The sequence below is a fragment of the Apteryx mantelli genome, chromosome 1, assembly GCF_036417845.1.
Source record: "Apteryx mantelli isolate bAptMan1 chromosome 1, bAptMan1.hap1, whole genome shotgun sequence".
NCBI lineage: Eukaryota > Metazoa > Chordata > Aves > Apterygiformes > Apterygidae > Apteryx > Apteryx mantelli.
In genome coordinates this window covers 82,438,805-82,465,351 of record NC_089978.1, presented here as the reverse complement: position 1 = coordinate 82,465,351, position 26,547 = coordinate 82,438,805, and the positions used below count along the sequence as shown (strand labels likewise).

General features: G+C 37.7%; 1 protein-coding gene across 3 annotated transcripts in view; it reads right to left on the bottom strand.

The window, feature by feature from the left end:
• SHROOM2 (shroom family member 2) overlaps positions 1-26,547 on the bottom strand; it is a 133,586-nt gene that overhangs the window by 73,929 nt on the left and 33,110 nt on the right. For all 3 annotated transcript variants that reach the window (XM_067296425.1, XM_067296431.1, XM_067296435.1), the window contains exon 2: positions 8,360-8,511. In XM_067296425.1, the coding sequence (XP_067152526.1) occupies positions 8,360-8,511 (152 nt within the window). The remainder of the gene's footprint in view (positions 1-8,359; positions 8,512-26,547) is intronic.

The following is a 26,547-nucleotide window of genomic DNA, read 5'->3' as shown; positions in this document are numbered from 1 at the left end:
AATGCAAATTATTAAGCCTGCACAAAATAACTCTGCCAGCTGAGCTGCTTGAAGTTTTATTTGGGAAAGGGATTTTTGCTCTGACACACACAATGTCACATCACATTTTGAAGACATTACCTTCCCCAGCCTCCCTTTTGCTCCCTACCAGGTGTCATGACCCAGTTCAGCTGCCTACTTGCCTGCAAGGCTGCTCTGCGAGCCAGAACAAAGTACTGATTCTGTTTTAAATGTAACAGAACAGGTATTTCCCCAAACCATGGCTTTCGTCATTGTGTTGTTCTCCTGCACTCAGCGTGAAGCTGGACTAAAAGCATAAAGGCCATTCTACATTCTGGACAACTCAACGATACAGCAGTTGTGTCTCTGTGCCAGACTGTTTTACGAGGTAATTCAGTATTATACAGATTCAGTAGTAACAACCATAGCATAAGGGGTTTCTTGTTGAAAAGATAAGATATAAATTTGTTCAGTAATTCAGGAACTAAAGCTGCAATGTGCTTGCATTAGCTTCATCACTGGGTTGTTCCATAAGTATCCAAATTTTCAGTCTAGTCAGTTATTTTCTCTTCAGAAAGCAAAGTATGTAACCTAAAAGTACCACAAGGAGAATTGCAATGTATTTAAGAACTGAAATAGCAGTATTACTACTCTCCCAAAGTTGTGTGTGTACATATCAAAGTTCTTAAGCGATGTTAAGAGAGAAAGAAAAAAAACAACCCACACTCCTAAATGATTAAAAGCAAACCTAAACTACTGAACATTTTAAAATGCATTCAACATACACAAAAGTATTCATTCAAAATGCAAAGAATTCCTGACATAAAAACACTATTTATTTGATCTTTAATGGGTGGGGTTACAACTTTGTTACAGTCAGGAGAGAGCAGAGATCTACAATATTTACTGCTGTCAGACTCATTCTCTGTGTACATGCATGTGAAAGTACTGCATGAAATGCATATGTCTTCAGACACCAAAATTTTGTAACATTCATCATTTCTCCCACTCAAACAAGAGGTTACGTTATTACAATTTGCATCTAAATTGAAATTCACCCGTAGAAAGCAGTATTAAGACTAAATCTAACATACAACCTGGTAAAAAGTTCTGGTTAAATCCTGTAAGTACTCGTATACTTTTTCATCTTTGGTCATGTGAGTACTCCCATTAAAGTCGATGAAACTACTCCTGCCCCAAATGAACCATTTGAACAAGCGTTTGCAGGACTGAAGAACCGCCCCCCTCCCCAGTCATGACTCAGAGGCTGTTATTGTCTGATGCATATTCTGCCCCGCAAAAAAGCAACCTTGTCCAGTTTGAGTGATTACTTCACAAAACTAAATACCATTGCCATAAGTAGGCCTTCTGAATAAGCATATTCAAATTATACAGAATTCCTCTTACCCAGAAATAAATTTCTATGCCCTTCCTAGTAGTCAACACATCACCCTAACAGAGTTGACTTCGTCAAACATGGTGACTTCTGTCATATTTTTGGCCTTTTATTATTCAAGTTTTACAGGTTAGGGTTTTTTAGATTTGTAAAGAATGAAATTATAAAAGCCACCACAACTTAAAAACATGTCAGTTACAACATTTAGATTGAGAGAGGCCTGACAGCTGGCAGGGGAAATATTCAAATACCTGAGTGGCGTTGTTAGGATAAAGGTAAAGTGAACAGAGACATACATCATTTTTACGTTAATTAAGTGATTGTGCCAATAGTTAAGTAAGCAGGAGAAAGGGTCCTCATCAGGACTCTTTCAATGTATAATTTGTTGAAATATAAGATGAAAGTGTGCCCTTCCTTTCTCATGTCCATTCCTTTCATCAGTTAGCACAGGATTATGCAATTTCAGAACAAGGACTGCTGTCAAGGCATTGCCAGCACAGCAACTGCCTGCTCAGAAGGCTTGAGGGTACGTTTTGAGCACAATAGGAGCTCCATGCCAACCTCCTCTGGGGATTCCCAGAGAGTACACACAGTGCAAAGTGGCTTATTCTGCAGTCACTCATAGTGACCGTTAAAATTCCTCTACAGAAAGATCCTGCTAGCATTGCTAGACACTCCTTAAAATACAGGACACCCATTTTAGGGGCTTTTGAAGGCTTGTATGAAATTCACATGACAAGTTACATTTGCAGTCATTTGGCTCCCCTCTTGAGCCTTGGCAACTCATTGGCAGCACCAAATGAGAGAACAGGAAATATAGGCCCCAACTTGGCAACTGGCACTGATCCCAACACACGAGGCTTGCTCCTCTCTGCATCACAAGACCTGGCTGGGAGCAGGGGCTAGTACAACCTTCTGGCACAGATAAACCGGCCATCCGGCTTCGTGCAGAAGAGAGGGCCTAAGGCAACTCCAATTCATCTCCCAGCAAATTTGTGAAACTGGAATTTAACAACCCAGCCCTTCCACCAACTACAGCCACATAGAAACACCTAAGCCTTGATCTTTTTAGCTGTGTGCATGTGTTACAAACACCCACTTGGTAAGTGGGTAATACCAGAAGATCTGAACCGGCACACACATTTCCATGCCCACGTTAATTGCAAGAAACATTGGTAGAGCAGGGTTATCACACCTGCCTACTTCTTACAGCAATGACATATGCATGCATATACATGCCTGGAAAGCTCTACTTCAGTTTCTTAGCTATTTCCACAGTCTGACTGAAAATACAGGCATCAAAAAAATCTGTTCTTGAGCAACAAGAGAGAAACCACTGCAATTTTTTCTGCCATAATAAATCCCAGTTCAAGAAACAATGATACGAATTTAATGCCAAAATATATTTTACTCCTCCTCAGCAGGGGTTCTCTGCAAATGTATTTGGTTTATTCAACAATGAACCATAACCATAGACCAAATATCGATAGTATTTGCTTAAAACTTGCAAAAATACATGCATTTTTCATCCTCATTTCTTGTACTAAGTATTTTAAAATCTATAAAACCAAAACTATCAAATGGCAAAACCTAGGTAAGAGACAGAATTCAACACAGTTCTCAGTCTGTATCTTGTAAGAAAACATTGTCCCCCTCATCTTCCCAAATCATCTCACAAATAGATGTTCTTGAGTGTAACAGTCCTCCCAGGGCCAAAGGGTCTAAGGAGTCCACAGCCAGCTACCACACTAGTGGTAAAGGGTAAGACTAGATTCCCTTGGCAAGTTACATAAATCCCACTACATTAAGGTTACTGGGGGTGGTAAGCACATTGCCGATCAGCGCATGACAAAGTTTCAGTGATTTTCTATCTGAATGCCATAAAAGAAGACAGGCAGATTTTTATTCCAGGATCTCTCTTAAGGTCTCAGGATCTAAGACAATATTGTACAATCTTGGAGCCCACAGGATGTTCATTAAAAGCTCTGTTTCCGCTGTGCTGAATTTAATGACTGTCTCTCTAAACTAAGTGCCATGCAAATAAAGACTACTCTAACTTCCCGTGTCTAGGTGTTTATAGTTCAGCTACTGTAACATTCGCTTCCTTATTTCAGTTTCACACAATACATTTCAACATTCAGGCTAAATGCTGCACTTCAGATGCCAAGTCTGTTTCTTCTTGTTCGCTTTTCCTCTCCCATCTATAACAGCATTACAAAAACAATGGCATTTTCACCACATAAAGGTATCGAAGAAAAGAAAACAAGTCTGCTCATGCATGCATGCAGTTTGGCCAAAACTACTCCAGAATTTTATGGCTGCCTCTCAGATGTTGGCAGTTCCTGGACAACTGGTCAAGTTCCACACAAATTCCAGTTTCCCATTACCAGCAGACTCTGTGTGAAAGAAGTTCATGGCTACTCCTCGCTTGTCCACCCAGCTTCCACTTCCACTAACACAAGATTCAAACAGCCAGCAAGACAGTCCCAGTGACCTCCGAGAAGATGCACACAGGCACTGTCCAGAAGCTAAACTCCATTCATATGAGTAACAGCACGGGCAAATGAACAGTGGTGAAGAGATGCACCAGGGAGAGCATGTGTATGTGTTTGAGACCATTTTCTCCTCCTGGTCTGGTGTCTAACTCCACCTGAGGATGTAGAAGACTTACTTGCTTCCCTTCATCACGCGTCTGTTAGGGATCAGGAGTGAGGGACTGAACAGCAGTATGGGGAGAGATGCACAGGGACAGAAGTGGGGGAGTATGAGAGTCACCATGGATTTGGGAGAGATGTACAGTGGATTGGTCTGTATGGATGGTGGGATAGGACACAAGGCAGATATACACAAGCACATGGGTGGGAAAGGATGCACGTTTCTATCTAACTAACATAACTTCTTAGGGTGGCTCCCAGAGAGCAACTAAACCCGCTCTCCCTTTAACATTAGCAAACCCCAAATAGATCTGTCACCCATGCATGAACTTAGAACAATTTAATATAACAAATCTCATTAATTCATAGTGGAAAAAGTATTCAAAACTATCATGGCTTTGTAGTATATGGTTATGCCAAGCACATGCAAAGGAACAGGGATCATTTTAATAACTTGAATGGAATTTAACTTAAAAAGCATATGAAGAACAGTCAATTATATAGAATATAGTAACCACTTAAGTATCAACACTCAGAGCAATTTTACACGTACATATGAATATTCATATATATTTTCCCAAAGAACAGAAAAACAAACAATTTCTGTAAGAAATGTCCTGAGCACACTTTCCTTTCCATTTTCCTAAGAAAAGAATCCAGTCAGGAAATAATTCAGTAGTGCACTGAAGAACTAGCACATAATTAAGATGTGTTGTTTTGACAAATCCACTTGAGAAAACAACACAAAGCCTCCTGAGTCCTCTTTTAATCCAAGACCAAAAGGCACACTGCATTTGTTCGATCATCAATTTCTGTAAGCTACTTAAACATCACACATCTGCTGTTGAGCCAGTTGCACAATCTTGGTTCGTTTTAGACCACAAATGCAATGTTTCCAAAAAATAAAGCAAAGCATGCATGCTGATAGCCAGCATATTTAGTATTTGCTACTACAGTAGCTTTTTTTCAAGACCAACATTTTTTCCCCATGCAATTCAGGCATCAGATTCTTTGAAAATAGTTGTTAAGAGTCATTTCTGTGGAAGCCAGCTACCACTGCTAAACCACAACAGCCATGTGAGAATTTTTGGTCACAGTCAAATGCTAGTAATTGTGAATGAATGTTACTCACCATGGCAAAACTTTTCACTTGGTTTTGGCTTAGGTAAGTTACAGTTCTAAAATGAAAACAGCATGCCCTACTGCTTCCCAGGTACAGAACTAGTTAGATAAGTGTAAGACCAGGAACTGGCCTTACTGCAAAGAAGAATGACCTGTATGGGGGAATTTCATGTGCATGAGCTGCTCAGCAGGGACAAAAAAAACTAGATTGCGCTGCATTAATTCTACTTACGTTAACAGGAAATTCTTTACACTGCAGAAGAATATTGTTAAAAAATAAGTTTTCTACATCTTGATAGTTTTTAAAGAATTTTTTTATACTTCTGGATCAGTCTAGAAATAGCTAATCCTAAAAAAAAAAAATTTTTTCAACACAAAATCCAGATCATTGCTTCCCACTTCCCATTCCAAGCTAACTCTCACATATATCAAGGACAAACATCATTAAAACAAAGATTCTTTTATGACCTTCAGGACTGGGTTGCTGAACTTCAATGACTTCTGTTTTGTGCTTCAGATTATCACACTTGACATCCACAGGGAATAAATTGTTAAAACAACACTATAGAGACGCATCACAGTGCTAGACAAAATATACAGGGCAAGCAGACATAAAGATGCTTAAAATCACTTGCAGATCAATGCATCAACTTACATATGACTTACTGAAAGGGAATTGTGGGGCTATCCCCTGTCCCCCCAGAGAACAGTAAGGGTGGATCTAAAGAAGACTGAAATAGTCTAAAAACACCAAAGCAGCCATTTCAAAATTGTTGTAAGCAATTAAAGTGCCTCTGCAAGAGGTGGTCCTATCCAACTGAAAACCTACTTCCCCCAGTAATTTTGCAGTCAGATCAGTTCCCTGATCCAATTCAATCCAGACCTGCAGGAGTGCTCATACAAAGACTACACAACTGCTTTGCTTAAAGACAGGACTGCTTAAAGCACTCATAAAAATTCAACCTAAGATTTAGGGCAAACAAAACAAAACAATACTGTTGTTCAAACCATAACTTCTGGAAGAAAGCATGCAACAAGGCTTTTTTTTTTTTTTTAATGCATCATTTGAACTTCCAACAGGAAAAGAAAAGCTATTTCAGCACACAGCAGTGCATGAGAACAAGTTGGCTAAGAATAAACTGAGACTGGGTGTTAAAAGGTTTCTGACCATCAAAGGACTGATGTCCTGAGGCAACTTTCCAAGAGAAGGAGCAAAGTTGAAAAACCACAAACAAAAGGCCCTAGCTAATTTCATTCAGTAAGTTTTATAAAATTTTATCTACTATTATGCGGACTTGTCAATGACCCAAAAAGCTCTTTCCTGTTTTGGGAGCTATGGAAGTCTTCATGAATTCAAGACAAAAATGTTTTCCCTGACAACAGCCACTAGTTCAGCCTCTTAGCTAGAAGAGCTAGGTTGCTTGTGACCACTGCACATGTACTAAGGAAGGAAAAAGAAGAGGGATGAGAAAGGACTGATCAAAATCCATCAGTTTTGCACCAAATTGTGCGCAGCCATGCATAGCAATTGGGCCCTGTGGCCTGCAAAGAATGGTCACAAATCTCCAGCAGCAAATCAGTGCTTGATTAGCTGTACAAAAGTCCTCCAAAAACACATGAATGGAGTGAAGTAATTATGAATGGCAAGAATGGCATAGCTGTGTCTCCTGCTAGGGTATTTCAACAAGAAGATTTCTGCTATTTCCAGATATAGACAAGAATTCACAGATTTTGTGCACATTACTATCACAAAACTGAAAATGATCAAGAAACAGGGAATCTTTTCTTTCCTTCTAAAATTATTCATAGCAATTAAGGCTTGCTATCTTGGCAGATTCTTCAATGTCTATAAAACCTCTCAACCCTGAAGTTTTCCCTTTCAGTAACAGAAACAGCTGATATAACCTCCACTAATAAAAGTTCTTCTACTGGAATAGCCAGTGCAATCTGAAACTGCTGAAGATCAACATGATTTATAATAGTTAGTAATACATATTATTTTGCATTTATTAGCTTCAGTGTTGTATACATTTTGGGAGAGCTTCCTGAAGATGTTTTTAGTAAGGATATAAACTCTATCACCTGTCACAGAGGTTCACGTCCCAATAATTTCTTCTGACAAAAACACCTTTTTAACCCAATGGCGAGAAGTTACTTAAATAGCTCTCTTATCTATCAGTGCTATTTCACAAAAAGATAGTCCCCATTTAAGACAGCCTCAGAATGACAGTTACTTCTACAGACTTGATCATCATACAAGTCAAACCCAATTCTCAGCATTTGCAGTGCTACAACAAAATTCTTTTTTGATTCGAACAAAGGTGCCTAAAATTCTGAGGCAAAAGACTGGTTGGTAATAATTTGATAAAAGAAATTACATAGAAAGTTCTGATTCAGCAAAGTAGGAAATTAGTAAGAAAGATTTTGCTTCTTGTTCAAATTTCTTGTTTTGAATTTTTTCAAAAGTTATCAGATTTAACCTATTTGAACATCTGTAATGTTCACTTTTGTCAAATTTATTTTGTTGTGATACTTATTTTTAAGTTAGTAAAAAAACATGCTAACTTAGAGTCAAAAAGAGAAAACAAAAAATTTCTACACCATAAAAATATTGTTTTGATAGACTTTTTCAATTTTTTGATTCACTGATCTCTAACTAAAAATTCACTTTATTCAAATTACACAAGAAATGTTTGAGACTTAAAATAATCTCACAAAGTGGAAGAACTATTTTCCAAATGTTTCCCATGTAATCAGTTCCTCACAGTCCAACTAGCCTGCATAGTAAGCATGCTAAAAAGCATTATCAGTGTCAGCTAACCAAATACAGAGGAAGCAGGGCAGGTGAGAGAGTTTCCTTCATGCCCTGCATTTCAAGAGGACAGATAGAAACAGAGCCCTGATTCATTATATTACAACAGCGTTCACAGAATACACTGTCTCAGTTTTGGCTCTGATCGAAAGGCTACCTCTACTCCATGTCTTCTTCCATAAAGATTCTGTGTTCAGGAATGTTGCTCAGCACCTTACTGTGTTCAAGTAATACCGCTTAGTGCTTCTAAATATGAACATTAATAACAAGTAATGAAAGTCCTTTCATTAACTTGCCAAGTCTTGGCAGATTTAGTTGCCCAGTAGCTTAGAGTCTGAATACATTTGGCTTTCCAACTGAATGTTACAAGCTTACCTTTTTACTACAAGCTTTAGCGTCTTGTGTGAACCTTTTACCAGACAGATTGCTTCTTGTCGGAAACCAGAGAGGCCCACATCATTGATGCCAACAATTTCATCCCCAGCCAGTAACTTGTCCACAGCTGCAGCTTTGCTCCCATCTTCAATCTGAAGAAAAAGCATGTCAAATAGCAGAATTATTGAGGTTGAATAGTGACACCTTTAAAATAAGATACTGAGTTTTCAATTATCGGCTTCATATAATAATTACTACAGTAATTAGATGGTTAATTTAAAAATACATTTGAAAGGGCTACAAAGCAAAAGTAATGATACACAAGGCACAATAGGGAAAGAAAGAAAATCCAACTGAGGAAACTTTCTGAGAAGACTAAAACACTCAGTGGAAATCTGGGAGTCAAAAGCATTTGTGATCTTGAGCTCTGTTCAATACAGTACAGTTAACCACACTTGCAAATAGAGCTTTGGAAAGTCATTTTAAAATCTGATTCTCTAAAGAAGATAACCAATAATATTAACCATACAATCAACTCCAAAAAAGTCTGGAATGTTTTGAAACCCCAAAATATTGTGAAACAAGCTGGTATGGAAAATTCCTTTTTATCAGGCATGTAATGTTTAGGAAAACATCTGAGAATTTACAATCCATATAGCTAACAAGGAGTTCTGGCTAGAAGAAAAGACAACAGTCTGAGATCCAAGAAAGAAAACCAATGTGTCACATTGCTGAAAAACGGGAACCTCTCTGGAAAATTATTTTGCTGCCACTGGTATTGCTCTCATCTGTTGAATTTTTACCAGAGTTATTCATAACATGCAATGAAACACGCACACAATAAATTAAGGAATTCAGGTTTTGGCAATTCCCATCCTGATGCAGGAAATATAGCCATTGAGTTACCCATTTTTTAAATTTAAAACAAATCCCAAAAGCTTGATCAGCCAGACTGGCAAGTACCAACACTGATTTCAAATACAGCTGTAGGTGTTGAACACTTCACAGTTCAGGCCTTTGGCTTTCTCAGTTTCTTCCTTTTCTTCTGCTGTCAACACAGCCTCCAGCCTTTCAGCTGCTTGGGCTCATGATCTAGGAATTTAATTTTTTAGTGCTCCCTCACTTGCTCACAATCCATATCCCACCTCTTCTTAGAGATTTGACACTCTGTCTTCAAAGCAAAGATTTTCCTTTATGTCTTCATTATATTTTGCCTTGACTGCTACAATATCTCTGACTCACACTTTATTAAATACCAGTAAGCCTACAAAGAAGAATTCTTTATAATTGGCTTAGCTGCAGAAAGCTTCATAAAGAACTGCCACCTTCTCAGACACCAAAGTCGATCAACCATGAGATAAATCCGCAGGAAACAACTTCATGAGTTCTGAAGCTCACAGTGCAGGTTTTAGGGACACTCCAACAACAAAAGTATATATTAAATAACTAACGAAATAACTTATATCTCTTGATGAAAGTACATTAGCATGATCTCATAAAGCACAGCCATCTTATTTCAAGCAAATTAAAGCTCTCGTTATTTAAGTTTAGTAGAAACATTCTTAAAAATCTTCAAGCCTATAAATCTAAGCCAAAAAGAGTGCCATGCATAAGGTTTAGCTTTGAACCCCACTCTGAAGCCATGATTTCCAGAATTTATCTTAGAAAAATACAGATAATTAAAGACAAAGTAAGTTTCTATATCGCAGCACATCTAGTTTTCAAGCTACTACCTGCCCCTGACCTGCTTGGATAGCCTCTGAACATCAAAAATCTACCAGAATATTGACATTGCAGTTCGGATCTACAGTAAAGTTGAAAGCAAGGGAGCAGCAGTAGAAATCACTTATATGTAAGAGAAAAGTTTAGTTCAGTGTTGTTAAGTCCTGAGTGGCTGTCAGAGAAGGAACCCTGCAGTCAGGCAGAGCTAAACAAAAGGACAAGCAACTGGGGACCCATGAATCTTAAGCCGCCTAAACAGGCGATCTCAAGTCCTTCAAGTGCTCAGAGACATTTCTGGATTACTTCTAAATAAACTGCATTTGAAGGTGTGAAGCCCTGTAGGTAAGAAAAGCAGGGAAAAACATTAATGTAAAGCAGAGTTAGATTACTAAGAACTGTGGGAGAAGGTCAAACAGAGGAGGGGAGGAAAAAAAGAAAAAGAAAAAAAAAAGAGAGGGACAGTATGTTACAGGATTGCACATTTTAAACCAGAAAATGTAGGTGCCAACCAGTTGTGGCCCTTACGCTCTCAGCAAGGTACCAGCTTAACCAAATGGGGTAAGAAGCCCATGTGCCGCCCGGATATCAACAATTTAGAAGTCTGAGCCTGAAGACCTTGACAGGGTCTTTTTTGTCTTTAAAAAAAATCTGTCTCCTAGGGTTTCAAGGAATGTTCATTGTTCTCAGTAAGCATGTTTGTTTTTTCTTCAGACTGGCAATGCACTGACTGCAGAGAGTATTCGGTTACCCCCTCTGAGTTTTCATTTCAGCAGGGAGACTACACATTCCACACAGCGCAAGCTTTCCAAAGAGACTTTGTCTGTCCAAAACAACATTAATCAAAAAAAAAAAAACAAAAAAAAAAACCAACCCCCCCCCCCCAAAAAAAACACGAAACAAAAATATCAAAACTAAAGCACAAAGCTGAAGCACTCCTCATGAAAACTGGAAGCGGCTCTCCCTAACGTGTCGCCTCCAAATGAGTTGCAGCGAGGGAGAATAAAAACTATACATTCCTTCACAGTAAAAACTCCTTGAGCTGAAAAAAATTTAAACATAAATCTTTCTTACTAGTTTAACTCAGGTCACTGAATGGCTGCATGAATGCGATTCTACTTGACAATGCATTTTCAGTGGAAACATGTACCTTAGCTAGTCAGGAAAAATGCAATTTCTTCGGATACACTAAAAAGTCTTTTAGTCATGACGGCTAAAAAGTCATTGACTTTGCATCCATCTAAAGCAAAACAACCAAAAGCATCCATGAGAAAAAGACCTCTTCAAAAATGTTGTGCTGCCTACCTTCCTTCTCTGCTCAAACTTGTGCAGTGCCATTCTAGTGTCTCTTTCAGGTTTTCTCTTCTTCTATTAGTTTTACCATTTATTATTTTTATTTTTTCACCTGTTGATATACTTTCCATCTCACCATTAGCACCAACAAATACACTTGAAAATTTTACATCTCAAACATGTATGCTACGCTACGCTTAGGATTTAAGCCCAAGTTAAAAGCAAATATTCATGATAAAATATTATTTATCTAGCAAACATTCAATATCTTCCCAAATTTCAGATTCCAGAAAAACTGACAGTCAATATCCCAAAATAAAGCCTTGAAAATGCAGAGGAAGGTTTTAAGACAAAGTCTTTCATGAAAAGCCAGCAAGAACAGATCTACTCCTGCCATGGAGCAGTCAGCAGGCAGAGATGACTGAGCATAACCCTGAACAACCCCTCTCCTCAGTCTGGAATACTTGCAGGAGTTGAAAGTATACATCTTAATATTTTTATAGCAACACCAGGAAACAAAAGACTCAGCCAATATAACCAACATCCGTATTTGCTTATAAATAAAGGATATAAACCTTCAAAAAACCATGTTTAATTACACCACCTACTTTGGATGTGTAAAGGAAGAGTTCTAGAAACCCCCTCAAACCACTCTTTTAATATGTATTAGTAAGTTATACCCCTCTTATTATGCTGAATTAGCAAGAATAAACAGCATGACTTTCTATCATTAACAGGGATGCTGATATTACTACAGAAGAGTGTTTTCAAGAGGACAGGAAGAGGATGTTTGTTGATAAAAAGCATCTATTTAGACAATATCCAACTCTCACTTTGCTGTCCCTCATGACCTCCCTGTGACCATGAGCAAAGGCAAATTTTGGGATGTATTTGAGGACTGGAACCACTGCTTTCTGTTGTTATAACTGTATCCACACTAACTGCTGTAGCTTCCCAAATTTATTTTTGCTTATAAAATATATTTCCAAAACAGGAAGCGATGCGGATACAAGAGGCATATGTAGATAATGGTTAGGACAAAAATAACATTAATGGAAAAACACGTACTGTAGAATGTGAAGTTTTTTGTGAAAAGGAGAGAAGACCTTCAAATGGGAGAGAGTCATGGAGAAAAGTGTAACAGCTAGATACACAAACACATTCAAAGGACACTTAAAAGTCTATGTTCCCACTGTTGGTAATACATGGGAAGGGGGAAAAAATAATGGCCTATGTTTGTAACTTTAAAATGATGTAGGGTCAAGAGGGGTGTACCACTTCTGGAACGTGTTCTATTAACTTCTCTGTTTATCAAGTCTGATGCTTTGCTTTAAATACCCACATTCTTCTATCTACACCTGTATAAACAAGCAGGAGTCAAGCTGGGGAAGTGCAGTGTCACACAAGATATCTAGTTTCGTTTACAAATGATGACATTGCATCAGTTTCTTGTCCATTCTCTCTTTGGACAGTGTGGGAGACGGGATGAAAATCCAAACCCAGAGACAAACACAGGAAAAAACAGCTCTATTTATCAGCATTCTGCTGTCAGCAGTGATAAACTATTTTATCATAATCCACTTCGCGTGCAGATAAGAAATGATTCTGTGGTTGTCTTATGAACATCTAATATGGATTTTTTAAAAAAAACACAATAATCTTCAAATGAGATCTTCAGAACAAGTAAAATCGAAGGAAATGTTAATTATTTTGAGTTGCACTGAGTTAAACAAAGGAGAAATACCTTTACAGTTTGGCATTTGTGTAACTTGGAGGAAACAACAGAAAAGTAACAAAACTGAACTGAACTCCAGCTATCTATTCTGCAGATCCAGTCTAAGTGGCGAGAAGTGCTGCTGTTGGGCAAGACTCTTGGGTCAGACTGAGGCAGGATAAAACAGTGGTGCAAACTGCAACAGGATCAAACTGGCCCAAAGAGAGTGGGTGTGCACGTGCACAGCGCTCTCACGTAGGCATGCACACCCTGGAAGCTGGGCCAGGCTAACACGCTGCATTTTGTATCCTTTCACATCCCCTCTCTCCCACTTCAGATTTAGCGCGTGGACATTAAAGGAATTACTGGAAGGGCACCTGGCAGGGAACGAACGCTATCCCCATCTTACAGATGGGCTCAGAGGCATATGTGGATAAAGTGCCAGAACTACATGGGATGTCTGTGGCAGAGCAAGGAATTCTCTGCAGACCTTCAAACCATTAGATGGTATCTCTAACCCCGAACCAGCTCTCCTCGCAGATTGCTGATTCAACAGCCAGTATTAACTATCAAACGTGAACTAGAAGGAAGAGTGTACAAAGAAAAAAATGCTTAACTATGTGCTACCAATTTGCAAAATGCAGGCCTATCCAATGCTATCCTAGTATTAACTTGGCCATGGCTGCACTTTTACTGGACAAGTAAGCATCAGTTAACAGTGATCTCCATTCCGGTGACACAGTATCTTAGAAGTAATACAGAAGCGAGAATTTCCTTTCTGTTTGGTGTCATCATTTCACACCCCACCAGCCACTGCCTCCTACTTGTTCTTCCTTAGATTATTTTTAAACCTTACAGCAAGCTGCACTAGATTTTAGGACTATTTCATGGAGGACAGCTTATTTCTCTGAGGGCAGTTTCTTTCTCCCGAAACTACACAGAAATGGTTCACTGACCCTGTCAAAGAGCATCAGAGCAGGCACAGAAACCTGCCCGGGCTGGGCGCTCTTTCCAAGGGTTCACCCCTGCAACGCGCGGAGCAGCTGCGCATGCTGTATGCCCTCGCTCTGGCAGGGTCTCTGCCTTCTATCAACAGATGGGTCTTAAAAATCAATTTGGAAACATTTTTTAAAGGCTAGAGTTCAACAATAGGACACGGTCTACCATGGCCCTTTCTAATTGCTTTTTCTTTGGTGGATGTAAACATTTGGTTATTTGTCAGCTTATTATTATTATTATTAATATTATTAAGAAAGCATTACATTTTGAAAAGCTGTCACTCAACACAGTTCTTTAAGTATTTATTCCATTTTTATAATTGTGTCCACTCCTGCTGTTCTGATTAAGGGCCTGCTGCCATTTCCACTACAACAGACGATTTTTGTGTGGGATTTATTAGAGCTGTAAAAACTGACTCCAGGCTGAAACTTAAATTCAGAGTTCCTCAAACCAGAAGCATTTCAAAAGTATAGTTAAAAACAAACAAACAACCCCCCCCCTTTCCCCTTAAAAAAGTAATTACATAAGCCAAATAATACTTTGTTAGACTTTTCTAATTATAAATCATCAATTACTATTTCTAAGAGGATAGTACTACTGTACCTTATTCTATTCGGATCACAAGACCACTATGAACTCTGCAAATTAAAGAGGACCAACTAATGTATTTGAAGTTTAAGAAGAGTATAAATGAATCTTTGTTCCAAGACACTAATGATCACAATTTACATATGAAAGATTTTAAAGATTTGTAGGTTCTAAAGACTTTAAAACATATGCTGTTGTTTTTTAAAGGTTTGTTAAAACTGATTCCACTGTTTCAGTAACTGAAGTTGGAAACATGACTGCTTAACACTTGCACTAGAATTTCTTTAAAAAAAGAAAACAAAACAGCAAAACACACCCTACCATGATGCTTTGAAAGCAGAGAGCTAATGTACCAGGAAAAGGAAGGTGGGGCTGCCTTATATCAGGGATGTTTCTTTTGTTCTTAACACCAACACTTTGCTAGACAAATTCTAGAGCCTCTAAATAAAATCTGCTTGCTCTAGCTCGGTGAGATTTGCCAGAATACATCTTTCGGAGCATATTCCAGGCCTTGTAGCCCATGTAATCCAGACCAGCTGGCCGTCATATACACCATCCCCCTAGAACCACTACATATGCACAAAACTCGAGGACTTGGGGGCTCTTTCCATGCAAGAGCATGTCTAGGGCAGTGCAAGTAGGGCAGTGTAACCTCCCAGCCCTCACACTCTTAGCAAGCCTAGGCTGGCTCCCAGGCAAGAGGAAAGCAGAAGTGTATCCAGCCTACCTGCAACACAGAGGAGCAATGTTTTGAGTGAAAGAACGAGTCCATGACAAAAATGGAGAAGTCAGCACTGCTGGGAGAGAGGCGGTGAAAGAAGTCAGCCCTCAAAGCTGATACTGAACCAGCTTCGGTCAGTCTCAACTCAGTCTCATTTCTCTCTCACAGCAATGTGTTTGTAACACTTGCAAAGCATAACTTGAGTTTCATTTTTCCTAGCACCTCATCAGCATTCTAGATACCCTCCTATCGCTGTTATTTAGTACAACATTAGACCAGACAAGTTGTACATATCTTATTTAGGAATCACTGAGAAATGAAACCTCTCGTTTATTTTTAGCTGAGAGTTTGGTATTATATTTTACGAAAGTTAATGGCATCCAACACAGAAAACTCATCTGAACTAACAGGTATGTTAAACTGTTCTGAAACATACCTTTACATTTTCTTTCCAAAATGACAAAATAATCTGTTCAAGAAAGCAGCTACATGCATGTGCTACAGAAAAATTTTTGTCAGAAAATCAGAACAGGACTTCCACCCATATATGTAGTTTACTTATTCTCACAAAGTTTGGAAAGGTCTAGCTTATACGTATTTACTTGTGTAAATTTACTTATGGAGGATTATATATAGGCTGTTGTTACATGCAATCTGTGCAGTTAACACTAAGCATTTTTTACAGGTCTACATTTTTGTACCGTCAGCTACTTTGAACAATGATAAGAACAGTTAAAAAAAGAAGTTATGCATAGAAACAACTCGTATTTTATCTTTTCAAACTGATAACAAGAACAGACTTCCAAGAGGGAAAATAAGCCCTGACAAAGTAATCTTTACAATCATAAGGTTCAAGGCAACTTTGCAACCATCATGTACTTCCACAAGGTTGCTTTATCTTTCTGCCTTCCTGTCCATCCCAGGAAAATAATGTCCCAGCTTGCCAGTGTGCTCTTGACAATAACATACTGAATATAAGCCAACTGCCTGTGCAACAGCATTCCATAACTAGGGAGAGGGTATGGTTTACTGACAAATCAAAGAAAAACAACAGAATTGCGTGTATGTGTGTGTGTGTGGTCATGCAGATGTGACCATGCTTAAATTTTGTGCAAGATTTACAAAGAAAAACTCCAGTTTCATCAGTCTTATAATTTGGTTGTGAAAAACTTTGATATCCTTCAATGGAAGGCATTAAAAGATCTACTAGGTAGCACTAAAATACTCATTGAAAAGAAAATTCTACTTATTTCATTCATTCAGTCAGAGTAACTGTTAACCTTTTACATAAATTTAAGTTGCATCTATGCCTATTGTTTCCAGAAAAAGTAACACTTCTAGACACAGGTAGCACTGGAAGACCCAGGAACAGAAAAAACTGCTTCACTGCCTGTTAGTTTCAAAAGGCCCAGTAATGGGCCTCAAAAATCCACAAGAATTTTTCAAATGGTGTTACACTTTCATTTTAAATACCTTCTCTTGCACATCCCCTTTTTAACAGAATATTTGTTGTTATAAGCTTGTACTATCTTTGGGCTATAATCTTGCCCGCTACTTGTGACCTTCGGTTTTTGTCATAACACAATTACTCATTTTTCACACAAAGAGCAAGCATAACATTTCCCAATACTTCTTCTAACAGTAATTTCTTATCAACTCCTGAAAACTTGACTTTATCGCAAAAGTAAAAGTGATTTTGATTAGTTACCACTGAAGAATTTATTTACAAACCCACTGCTATGCAATGGAGTAGAACATGAAATTCCGAAGCACCCATCTAGCAAACATAAGCTTTTATGAGAAGAGAATGACCTGCTCATATAAAAATTGAGATAACTTCCTCCACAATTCCCCTCTGCACTATTACTACTTAACTTTAAAAAAAGTGCCTCCCTTTTAATATATCTCTTGTTTGTTGATCCCCCTATCCACTCCTGTGAAAAGCAATGTCTCAAAAGAAGGGTCAGACTCCTAAAATTTGAGTTTGTTGACAATAGGCTTCCTTTGAGTTAACTTTTGCTCACCATTCAGAAGTGATATTCAGGCTCACAGAGCATAAAAATTACAGGCTGAAGCCTTAGTCTGCCACCATCTTCCTCCCCAATTCCAGTATTTAAAGCAAAGTTCAAACAAGAAGACAGATTTATTCGTCACCACCACCCCAATGTTGAAATAGGCAGCAAACACAAAAGCTGCCTTAATTCATCATTATATAATCTATACAATCCTGTTTGCTGGAGGTATGCAATACTTCAAGCTGAATAGGTGCAAACATCTGTTGCCACTCTACTAAATCCATTTTTATGTTGAACATTCTGTAGGCAATCTCAATTCTCCTTTCTTAACGCAATAAAAACCCGGAAGCTAGTAGCACGAGTCTCACAAAAACCAAAACGTGTATTATTACAGAAACAAAAAAGATCTGGGTAACCTTGCCTTTAGTTTCTCCTCTGTTCTTGTTTATTCCATTAGTGGCTTAATAAAGGAAGAGAGTTTTCCCCACTCCACTTTTGCCCAGGATTCAAATTTAAAGAGGTGATGCAAGCAAGCACTGCAGATGGCATTAAATGTATTTCACTAGGGCAGAAACTGTCATGCCATTGCTTCTAAAATTATGAAACAAGGTTCACAAAGCAAATCTTAGAAACAACTGCATGACAGTTTCTGCCCAAGCTGTTCCACCTTATTAATTTGCAATATCATAACCGACTGCTACAGTCAAGCACCAGAGGGTAGCTCTTACCAAGAGAAACTGCAATATAATCAATGAGAATCTCATATAACGCCACAGTAATAAAAGCCCAAAGCACGTCAGTAAATAGCTTACCAGTGTTTTTATAAAGTTTATTGACAAGATGAAATAGTACTCATGTGCCTACCCAAGGCGTACACTGAAATGCTCATCTGAGCGGGGTATGGAGCATTCATGTATTTAGAATTAAGCACCAACATCTAACCTCTACTCTGAATCAGGAACCTGAAAAAAGCAAAACCCAATTCTGTGGAAGGGGAATAATCTACAGCAATTTATACCCACACGTCACTCACATTGTGGTACCCTGCCCTTTTCCCCACTCTCCAATGTCCAACTGCCATGTACTTCAGCTCTAAAATAAGTATTTTTTAAAATAAATAAATTATCCTTTTTTTTTTTTTAAATAGACCTAGTTGATTACAATTACAGGTTCTTCATTGTGTATACTCGTTCTATAAACTATTGCTTCCAATCCCATTGCTTAATACTACAATGGAACATTGGAAGAAATTCCACCCTCATGAAAAATTTACCATAGAAATTACAAGTCCAAGCATTGTCAGCATCCCTCTGAGTATCTTGCCACCTTTTCTCTACTTTAGAGGTCTAATTCTTCCTAGGATAAATGTGAGAGAATTAACCAATAAGCTAATTATATTGGGTCACGTAATTCACATTCCTATGGCAGAGGTTATTTTTTCTTAAAAAATTACAGGCTTGCACTGCAAATTAGCACCTAATGCATTAAAATCATCATGGAAATTTGCACAAAACATACAATAGGAGCTACAAAAAAGCTGCATGGGTTTAGTGGTAAATCTTGCATCTCAGGAGAATTTTTATATTCTGAAATTAGAGTATGCTTACTACTCTAAACAGACATTTTCCAAACTGGCTTTCATTTGTAGCTTTTTTTCAAAAGCTTCATTGTATGACAAACGTTGCTGGCATAAGTGGCACTAAAAGCAAGTACATAACTTCAAAGAAAAAAAGTTTTAAAGAAAAAGCAAAGTATTACACTCTCACAAAAAAAAGAGCTACTTTTCCTGCTTAAGAAGATATGTATTTAAGACACAGCTACTCAGTCTGACAAACACATGTACTCCTACTTGCCAAAAATATCTATCGCATGCATACAGACTTACTGAAAGACACATCCTGATCGTGCAGCTTCGCATTTACAACTCCACTGCACAGTATGTGCTTAAGTACAAGTGGAATTTCAGGGGAGAACATTTGTACAATAACTCTTGTACTACAGAAGAGAATTAAAAATTTTACTTTCATTTTCCCATATTGGTGGTGGGATCACTATATATGCACTTGTGCACATCATGATACATGTAACTAATGTTATGTACTCTTACCTATTCTGGTGAACAAGCACACTTCTCACAAGTTTGTATTCTAGCAATATTTAACTATATTAATAAAATTTCATGTGCTAGCATGCCAGTTTAGGATGTCAGCACCGCCAGAAAGTTGACTGTTCTAAATACTGTAAAGCATAGGAAATTCTAAACTTGCACATCTTGATCACTGATAGATAGTTAAAGACTCTGTTCTGAAGTTTTAAAGTGATTCTGTAACATTGTTAAGGAAACTGAGTATTTTCTGGGGCCCACATGATATGGTCTGTATTATTTACGAAAGTCAAGAAACAGCTGTTTTCTTTTGAGACAAGACAGGTCTTAAAAGCTAGGATGAAGTATGCAAGAGCTGGCAGTGTTTTTAATGCATCGTTTGGTCCTCTTGACAACTTTCCCCAAAGGCAAATCCAGAGTACGACCCTCTTTAGAGAAAAGCAGCAAGATCTTGGGGAGAGTCTACCCACTGTAGGCAGTACTTAAATTCAAAACTTGATCCTGAGCAGAGGCCTGGTTCTGCAAATGGAGAAGGTTCTGCAAATGGAGAAGTGCAATGGATTCCCTCGACAAAGACACCAAATTTTGTTTAATGCATAAGACCCACACACACAGGCTGAGATGCAATCGCAAAGATGGCATATTGTTGCGAAACAATGATTTGGAGGTTGTGATTTCCAAGAAAACCTTAAACACATTCTGCAAAGATTGTTAGGTCACAAAGCATTACAAGACTTGGCTACATTTTGAATCCAGCAAAAACATCCATCATTGTTACAAACAGCAAGAAGAGATAAAAAAAAATGTACTCTTCTGAATGGTACTCAAATATTTCAACTGCATACTACAACAACTACATACTTCACAATTTTGTTTGCGCTGTATTTAAATTCTCTCTAAATTAAGTAGCTCTTATGCTCTACACAGGAACAAAATCTTTTATTGAGATTTATGATGGAAAAAGAAAGTTAAAGTTTTGACTAAACTGTCAATTAGAAAGCAGATGCCTTAGTTAAAAAAAAACAGCATATTTCCGAGTCATTTATTTTGGAAACAGAGGTTGACCAGCCTTCTATAGGGTAATTCTACATTTTGAAACTAAGGAAACTGTAGCATGCGGTGAAGATTCTGTTATGCATCTAAGATTCTGATTTTATTAGCTGTATCACAAACTCAGTCATGAGGATTCTTTTTTTTTAAAAAATATATATAAACACTATATTTGGAGGAATGTAATTCTAACAATGTTTTAGTTTTTTAAAGACACCAGCTGCCTTTGCCTCCTTCGCTGTCCTTCATTCTGGATTGCTGACCATGTGGGCTTAGAGATACACAGTTGCTTGTAGGAGCTGAGCAGAGACACTTCTAGACACTTGGGAAACATCTTACATTCTCAGGTAAATACATTATCTAACTGGTCTCCTACCATTTCCCAGCCTAAGTGTAAAATCTACAGCCCAAGCTTACTTCAAGCTGTACATTTGTCTACATTCCCTACGTGACCCTTTCGAGGGTTTCTTCATTGCTTTTTTTAAAATCTAGAAATGCCTTTCTCAAAAGTCTTAAAATTTCATTCATTCTCTTCTAGTCAATACATAAATAGAAATGTCAGATCTGTGCAGAGAAAAACTTCAGTTTATATGTCATAAGAGTAAATTTTTTATGCTGCTTGAAAAAAATAAGTGAAATAAGGGTAGAATTTGGAATTTTGTATCTTGTAACTAACTAGTATTTCTGGATATAGCTGAATTTGTAATTCTAGGGAAATATATGTGATTATACTTTCCAGTTTCAGGTCCTTTTTGTTCACTGTATTTAAAATCATGTTAGCATTCAGTTTTATGCTTTAAATAAGACTGTTTTGTGAAGCCATTTAAGTATATCAAACCCTACTCAAGTACACTAGATGACTTTTAGGTAGCAAGAATTCAAGCACAAAGATTACAACAAGGAAAGAAACTTTAATTTATACCAATAATAAGTTTTCTTTCTTCTTATAATAAAGAGGTGACCCTCCTCAAGCAGAGGAAGGAGGTGTCTCCAACTTTCTGGATAAGCGTCCTAAAGTTTGGACAAAACACAGAAGATGAGCAATCACCGCTTCTTCCACTGCCTACTTTGGCTTGGTTTCAAAAGGAAAATAATTAGCTCTCCTCAATTCAGAAAAAAGGAGGAAACAAAGAAAAAAAAAAAACAATAGGAGTTTGCACTAAAGAGAGAACACTTGTGGTTTGCAAATACACTTAGTAACTGCAGTCCTGACTCTCCTGTTTGAATGGCCTAAGAGTGGGTGAGAATTCAAACATGTTTCTACGTCCAGAAGTTCATGTTGGGACAGTTCTATAAATAGTTTGATAGGCAGGTTTTTTGATTACTTATTTAGGGCATTTTGTTACCATAAATTGTATATGATCTCTAGGAGTTAAAAGTTAAAACACTGTAATGACACTGTATGCCTCTAGAGTATTTTGTTTGATCTGGCTTATGCATCTGAAGAACAGTTAATATTTTCTTTTTTTAATATTAATTTTTAATCTCAGCTCCTGAAAATGAATCTTCCTACTTTTGCTAAGAACTACAATTCCCCTTTTGACAGGTAAATGAAATATCTGAGAATGGATTTTGGAGCTTTTGGTTTGTTTTTTAATATAAGGATATTAAAATATGTTATTACTACAGATGAAGGTTGAAGGTTGTTGAAAACAAGTGTATTACAAGCCTCTAACCTAAGCAGACTTTATTATTATTATTATTAGAGAACTATCCCTACTTCCTACATTTCTGTTAGTTTCTCTGACTCAAGAACAGCCAAGAACTATGGGAAATGTGAATTCAGATGGCCTAATTCCTCCTAGTATGTACATCTAGTGTTTCATAAACACAGGTCTGTTCCTTCAAAGGCACCTTGGCAAGAGAAAAGCACTACACAGACATGCCAAAAAGGCATTCGGATATTTGAATTTGGAGGAAAGTAGCACTGGCGTTCCTGTTTCTGCAGTAGCCCTGCATCTCTAGAGGTGCAGACATGCTTTCTGGGGCTACATTCCCAAACTCTTAGCTTCCCCGGAAGCTTAATAATGAGCTCTACTTCTAGTGAATCATGGAGAAAGACACATTTGTTCTTTTAGGGACACAGGAATAATGACGGGCTAGCAATATTCCACTTAAGCTGGCCTGGATCTGAATCACATACCAGATATTAGCAGCTGAGAGATTGTGCCAAGGTGGGCTGCAGTTAATACCTCCTAACCTGCTTGACAGATAGGGAAGAACTGCTGCTTTTTATATTAGGGAGTTTCCAGAGCATGAGTAAGGCTGAAGTTCAGGAAGTTAGTTAAATGTGCAATAAAACACCTAGAATTCCCATTTCGTTATTTGAGGAAAGCTGCAGGGACTCCTGCTGTGTTCATATACTTTATTTTCTGAGTTGAACAAAGCAGAGGAGGAAACAGATTTCATGAAACCCTCTCAAATCCGTGGATAATACTGCTTAAAGCAAGCATGGTCTATCTACTGGACACAACCTCTTATTCCCTTCATTTTCTAAGCCATTGGTTTCTGTTTCTGTACAGAAAAAGCAGGTATTTTCTTGCTCTGAAGTATTAGTTACATCAGGCTGGAGAAACTGGTTGGTTACATACAGGATTTTATAGCTACAACAGTTAACAGCTATGGGTTTTCTTCTTGTCTGGGCATCATCCAGTTCAAGCTTACAAATAAACCCCACAGCATCTTCCATGTGGTTATCCAAACCACAAGTTTGTATTTGTTTTCTATTCATAGTTTTTGCATTATAAATACAAATCCTTCTCCCCTCCCCCCTTTACCAGTTATTTACTATAGTTATTTTTTGCATGTCAAGAGTGTTTCAAAAACTTTCCTGAACTTTCTGAAAGTACTGTCTTTTTTAGCACATATCCTTTGAATTCTTCATGTTTTTACTATTCATATTTTAGATCTTTTCTGTACAGTAGTTTCTTCCATTCAGTTTCAAGTCTGTGATCTGGAAGAATATCTATATACTATTTCTGGAATACTGTTGTACTTTACTTCGTATTGGAGGACCATATTCACTGTTTATCAGTAAGGCACACAATGACTAAGAACAGGCCTACTAGGTAGACAGTTTAGTTATTTACAAAAGCAACTGAAGCACTTTTGGGGTTCAATACACACTAGAAACCAAAAAAGGGAAGTCTACAGAGAGTAATTCAACTTTAGAATTTTACCCCCTCAGTTCCATGCGACACAGACACTACAGTGTTGACTGCATTAAAGGTTACTAGCTGTCTGCACTCATTACTTTGCTGTAAGCAAATCTCCAGAGGAATACAGGTAGCATAAACCCTATTATACATGCCAAGTTCTCCACAGTGATCTTCTAAAAGATACAGGACTAGACAGTCTGCTGCCACAGAGCCAGCAATATCAACTGACATCAGAACTATAGCTGGGTATCCAAGTATCAATTTTCCAAGAGCTTAGCACAAACCAGTGAAAAAAACATGTCAGTGTACTTAATAACGCTATGATTTACTGATTTAAATAGCTTAAAGTTCTGTAAATGTAATAAAAAAGCTCCCTACAAACAGGAAACTAAAAGTTCCCAAGTCAGTAAAATGAAGAAGGCCTCTTACTTCACAATAATTCCAACTGTGCATTTTCAGGATTCCTACAGAGAGCTTGTCAAACACAAACAAGGAAAAATTGGCTGAGTTTTAAAAATTGTGCAACTTAAAAAATGGCTTGATGATAAGAAACACAAGCTTCCTTCTCCTGTTAGTGTTATTAATTGGTAATACTATTCCTCCATGCTGGTATTATGTTGCACTCCAGCCTTTCATTCTTCTCTCCGTGCAGAAGGAAAACATTTTTTTCTTCAGGATGATAATCTAGATTAGAAGGCAATACAAGCAGCTTGTTAATTATACATACGCGCAAGGAGCACAACAGTTGCTCTGCTTGTCAAGAGGGCTTAAAATATAAGCAGCACGGGGCCAGAAAAGATACTGATCTGGCAAACAGCGAGTCTTCTATCACAAGATTACAGGTTAAAAAAAAAAAAAAAGTACATCTTATTTTCTGATAAGAAAATCCTATGTGAGATTTATCAGCACATACTCAAATCCTCTGTAAAAGAAAAATAATAAGCAAAGTCATATTTTAATCAACTTTAACATTACAGATATTTTCAATACAGTGAATGATGTATTTAAAAAAAAAAAAAACACAACTTTAAGGGAACTCCATTTTGCAGCATGTCATAAGTTTCTAACGACACAGCCAAAAAAATTATTTAAACTCCAAATCTAACAATCAGCCTCCTTTCATGGAGAAACATCATCCTTAACCTACAAGGCCATATCAATTTTCTCAAAAGTAACAGCTATTTTCCAAATTAAAAAAAAAAAAAGAAGAAGAAAAAGCTGAAAGAAAGCTGGTGTACTAAAACAACCAGAAAAAAAGACAACGACAAAACAAAACAAAGATATGCCTTTACGGAGATTCGTTTGAGACACTGCCTGCTTTTATACTGTGCTACTAGGGAAGAGAGAAAACCAAAGAGTAGTTCCATCATTAGGTGTAAGACAACTCAAAGCACTCTTCTGGCGCTGGACCAGAAAGCAAAGATGGATCTACCCTTGTGAGAGGTCCTGGTTCCATTTGCTGGCCTCACAACACAACACAGCTCTGTTCCTAGAGCTCCCTTTGCATCCGCTCTAGGGCAGCGGTGGGAAGCTGGCTCTGAACCACCCTGAGGTTCTTCACGCACGTGGGTGCAAAAAGGTTTCTCCAATGCCTTCATGAGTTACGTTCCTGTTTCTGCAAACACGGTTTCATACAGAAGGTCCTGAACACAGCCTTATAGCTACTTGAAGGCTCTCACAACCTTCCCATGCCAGGCCACACCTGCTGTGAAACACGCATGTCCTACGATTAGCAAACTACAATGCAAGAACCTGAGAAAAACTGAAGAACATTTAAGGCAATGTTTTGACCCCTTCACCCTTAAGTAGAGATCCTTTCCTTCGCTTTCAAGCATTCAGTTTTAAGTTGGAGCATTATTCTGCAATGTATTGAATATCATCTTCACATGAGAGCTACCCTCAAGCATAAACTCTGTTGAAATATTTACAGTATTACAATATTAAAACAGTTGAAATATTTACAGATGCCTAAGCCTATCAAATACACAGCTTGCCTTTGGGCAGAAAAAGTTGCATTGTACAAAACTTGAGCTAGGGACTCTCTCTGTGTTGTTTAGTGACTAACATATTTGTAGTATTAGGCTGTGCATAATTTGCAAACAATCGTATCCCAAAGGCTAGACAAACTAATTGGAGAAAAAAGAAACAAGGCAAAAATAATCCATTCAAAGGAGGCATTTTCTTCAGTGGTTGCAAAAACAGTTCTGTGGCCAAAGAGACAAAACAACCCCTCTCTCTTTTAAATAGATACATTGGAAACATTCTAGAGCATTTAGGAATTATTTCTGGCAATGTCTAAATATGCTGAAATTTAATAAGTTTTCTTTTAAACTAATGGAAACTACCACAGGCCACTACTCATGAAAAGCTTGTTTTTGTTTGTTTTTGTTTTTTTTAAGGGAAGTTCTACAGATTGCACAAGACAGAAGAACAAACAAAATATTGCTGCAGGAGATATATTAAACTCTGTGCCATAGTATAAAATAATCATGTACACCTATTTTGACATTGGACCAATATGGTGTTACATTTACTGTTTCTTTGCAACAGCAAAATAGGATCACTTCCAAAGTATTTAATACTAGAATGTATTTCTATTAAATCCACATAGTTCGCTGAGACACCAGTCAGGCTGAAGTAAGCCACAACAAGACTTTACCAGCTTATTTCTCTGGACTCAAGGAGTGCTTTGAGGGAATGCTTGAAGAATGACTAGGATAGATAAGAAACTTCTAAGCTTAGTTTGGCCAGCTCCCAAAATGAAATGGTTTAAAATAGTTAGTTCAAATTTGGACAGTGATTAAAAAACAAGTTATCTGGACCATGA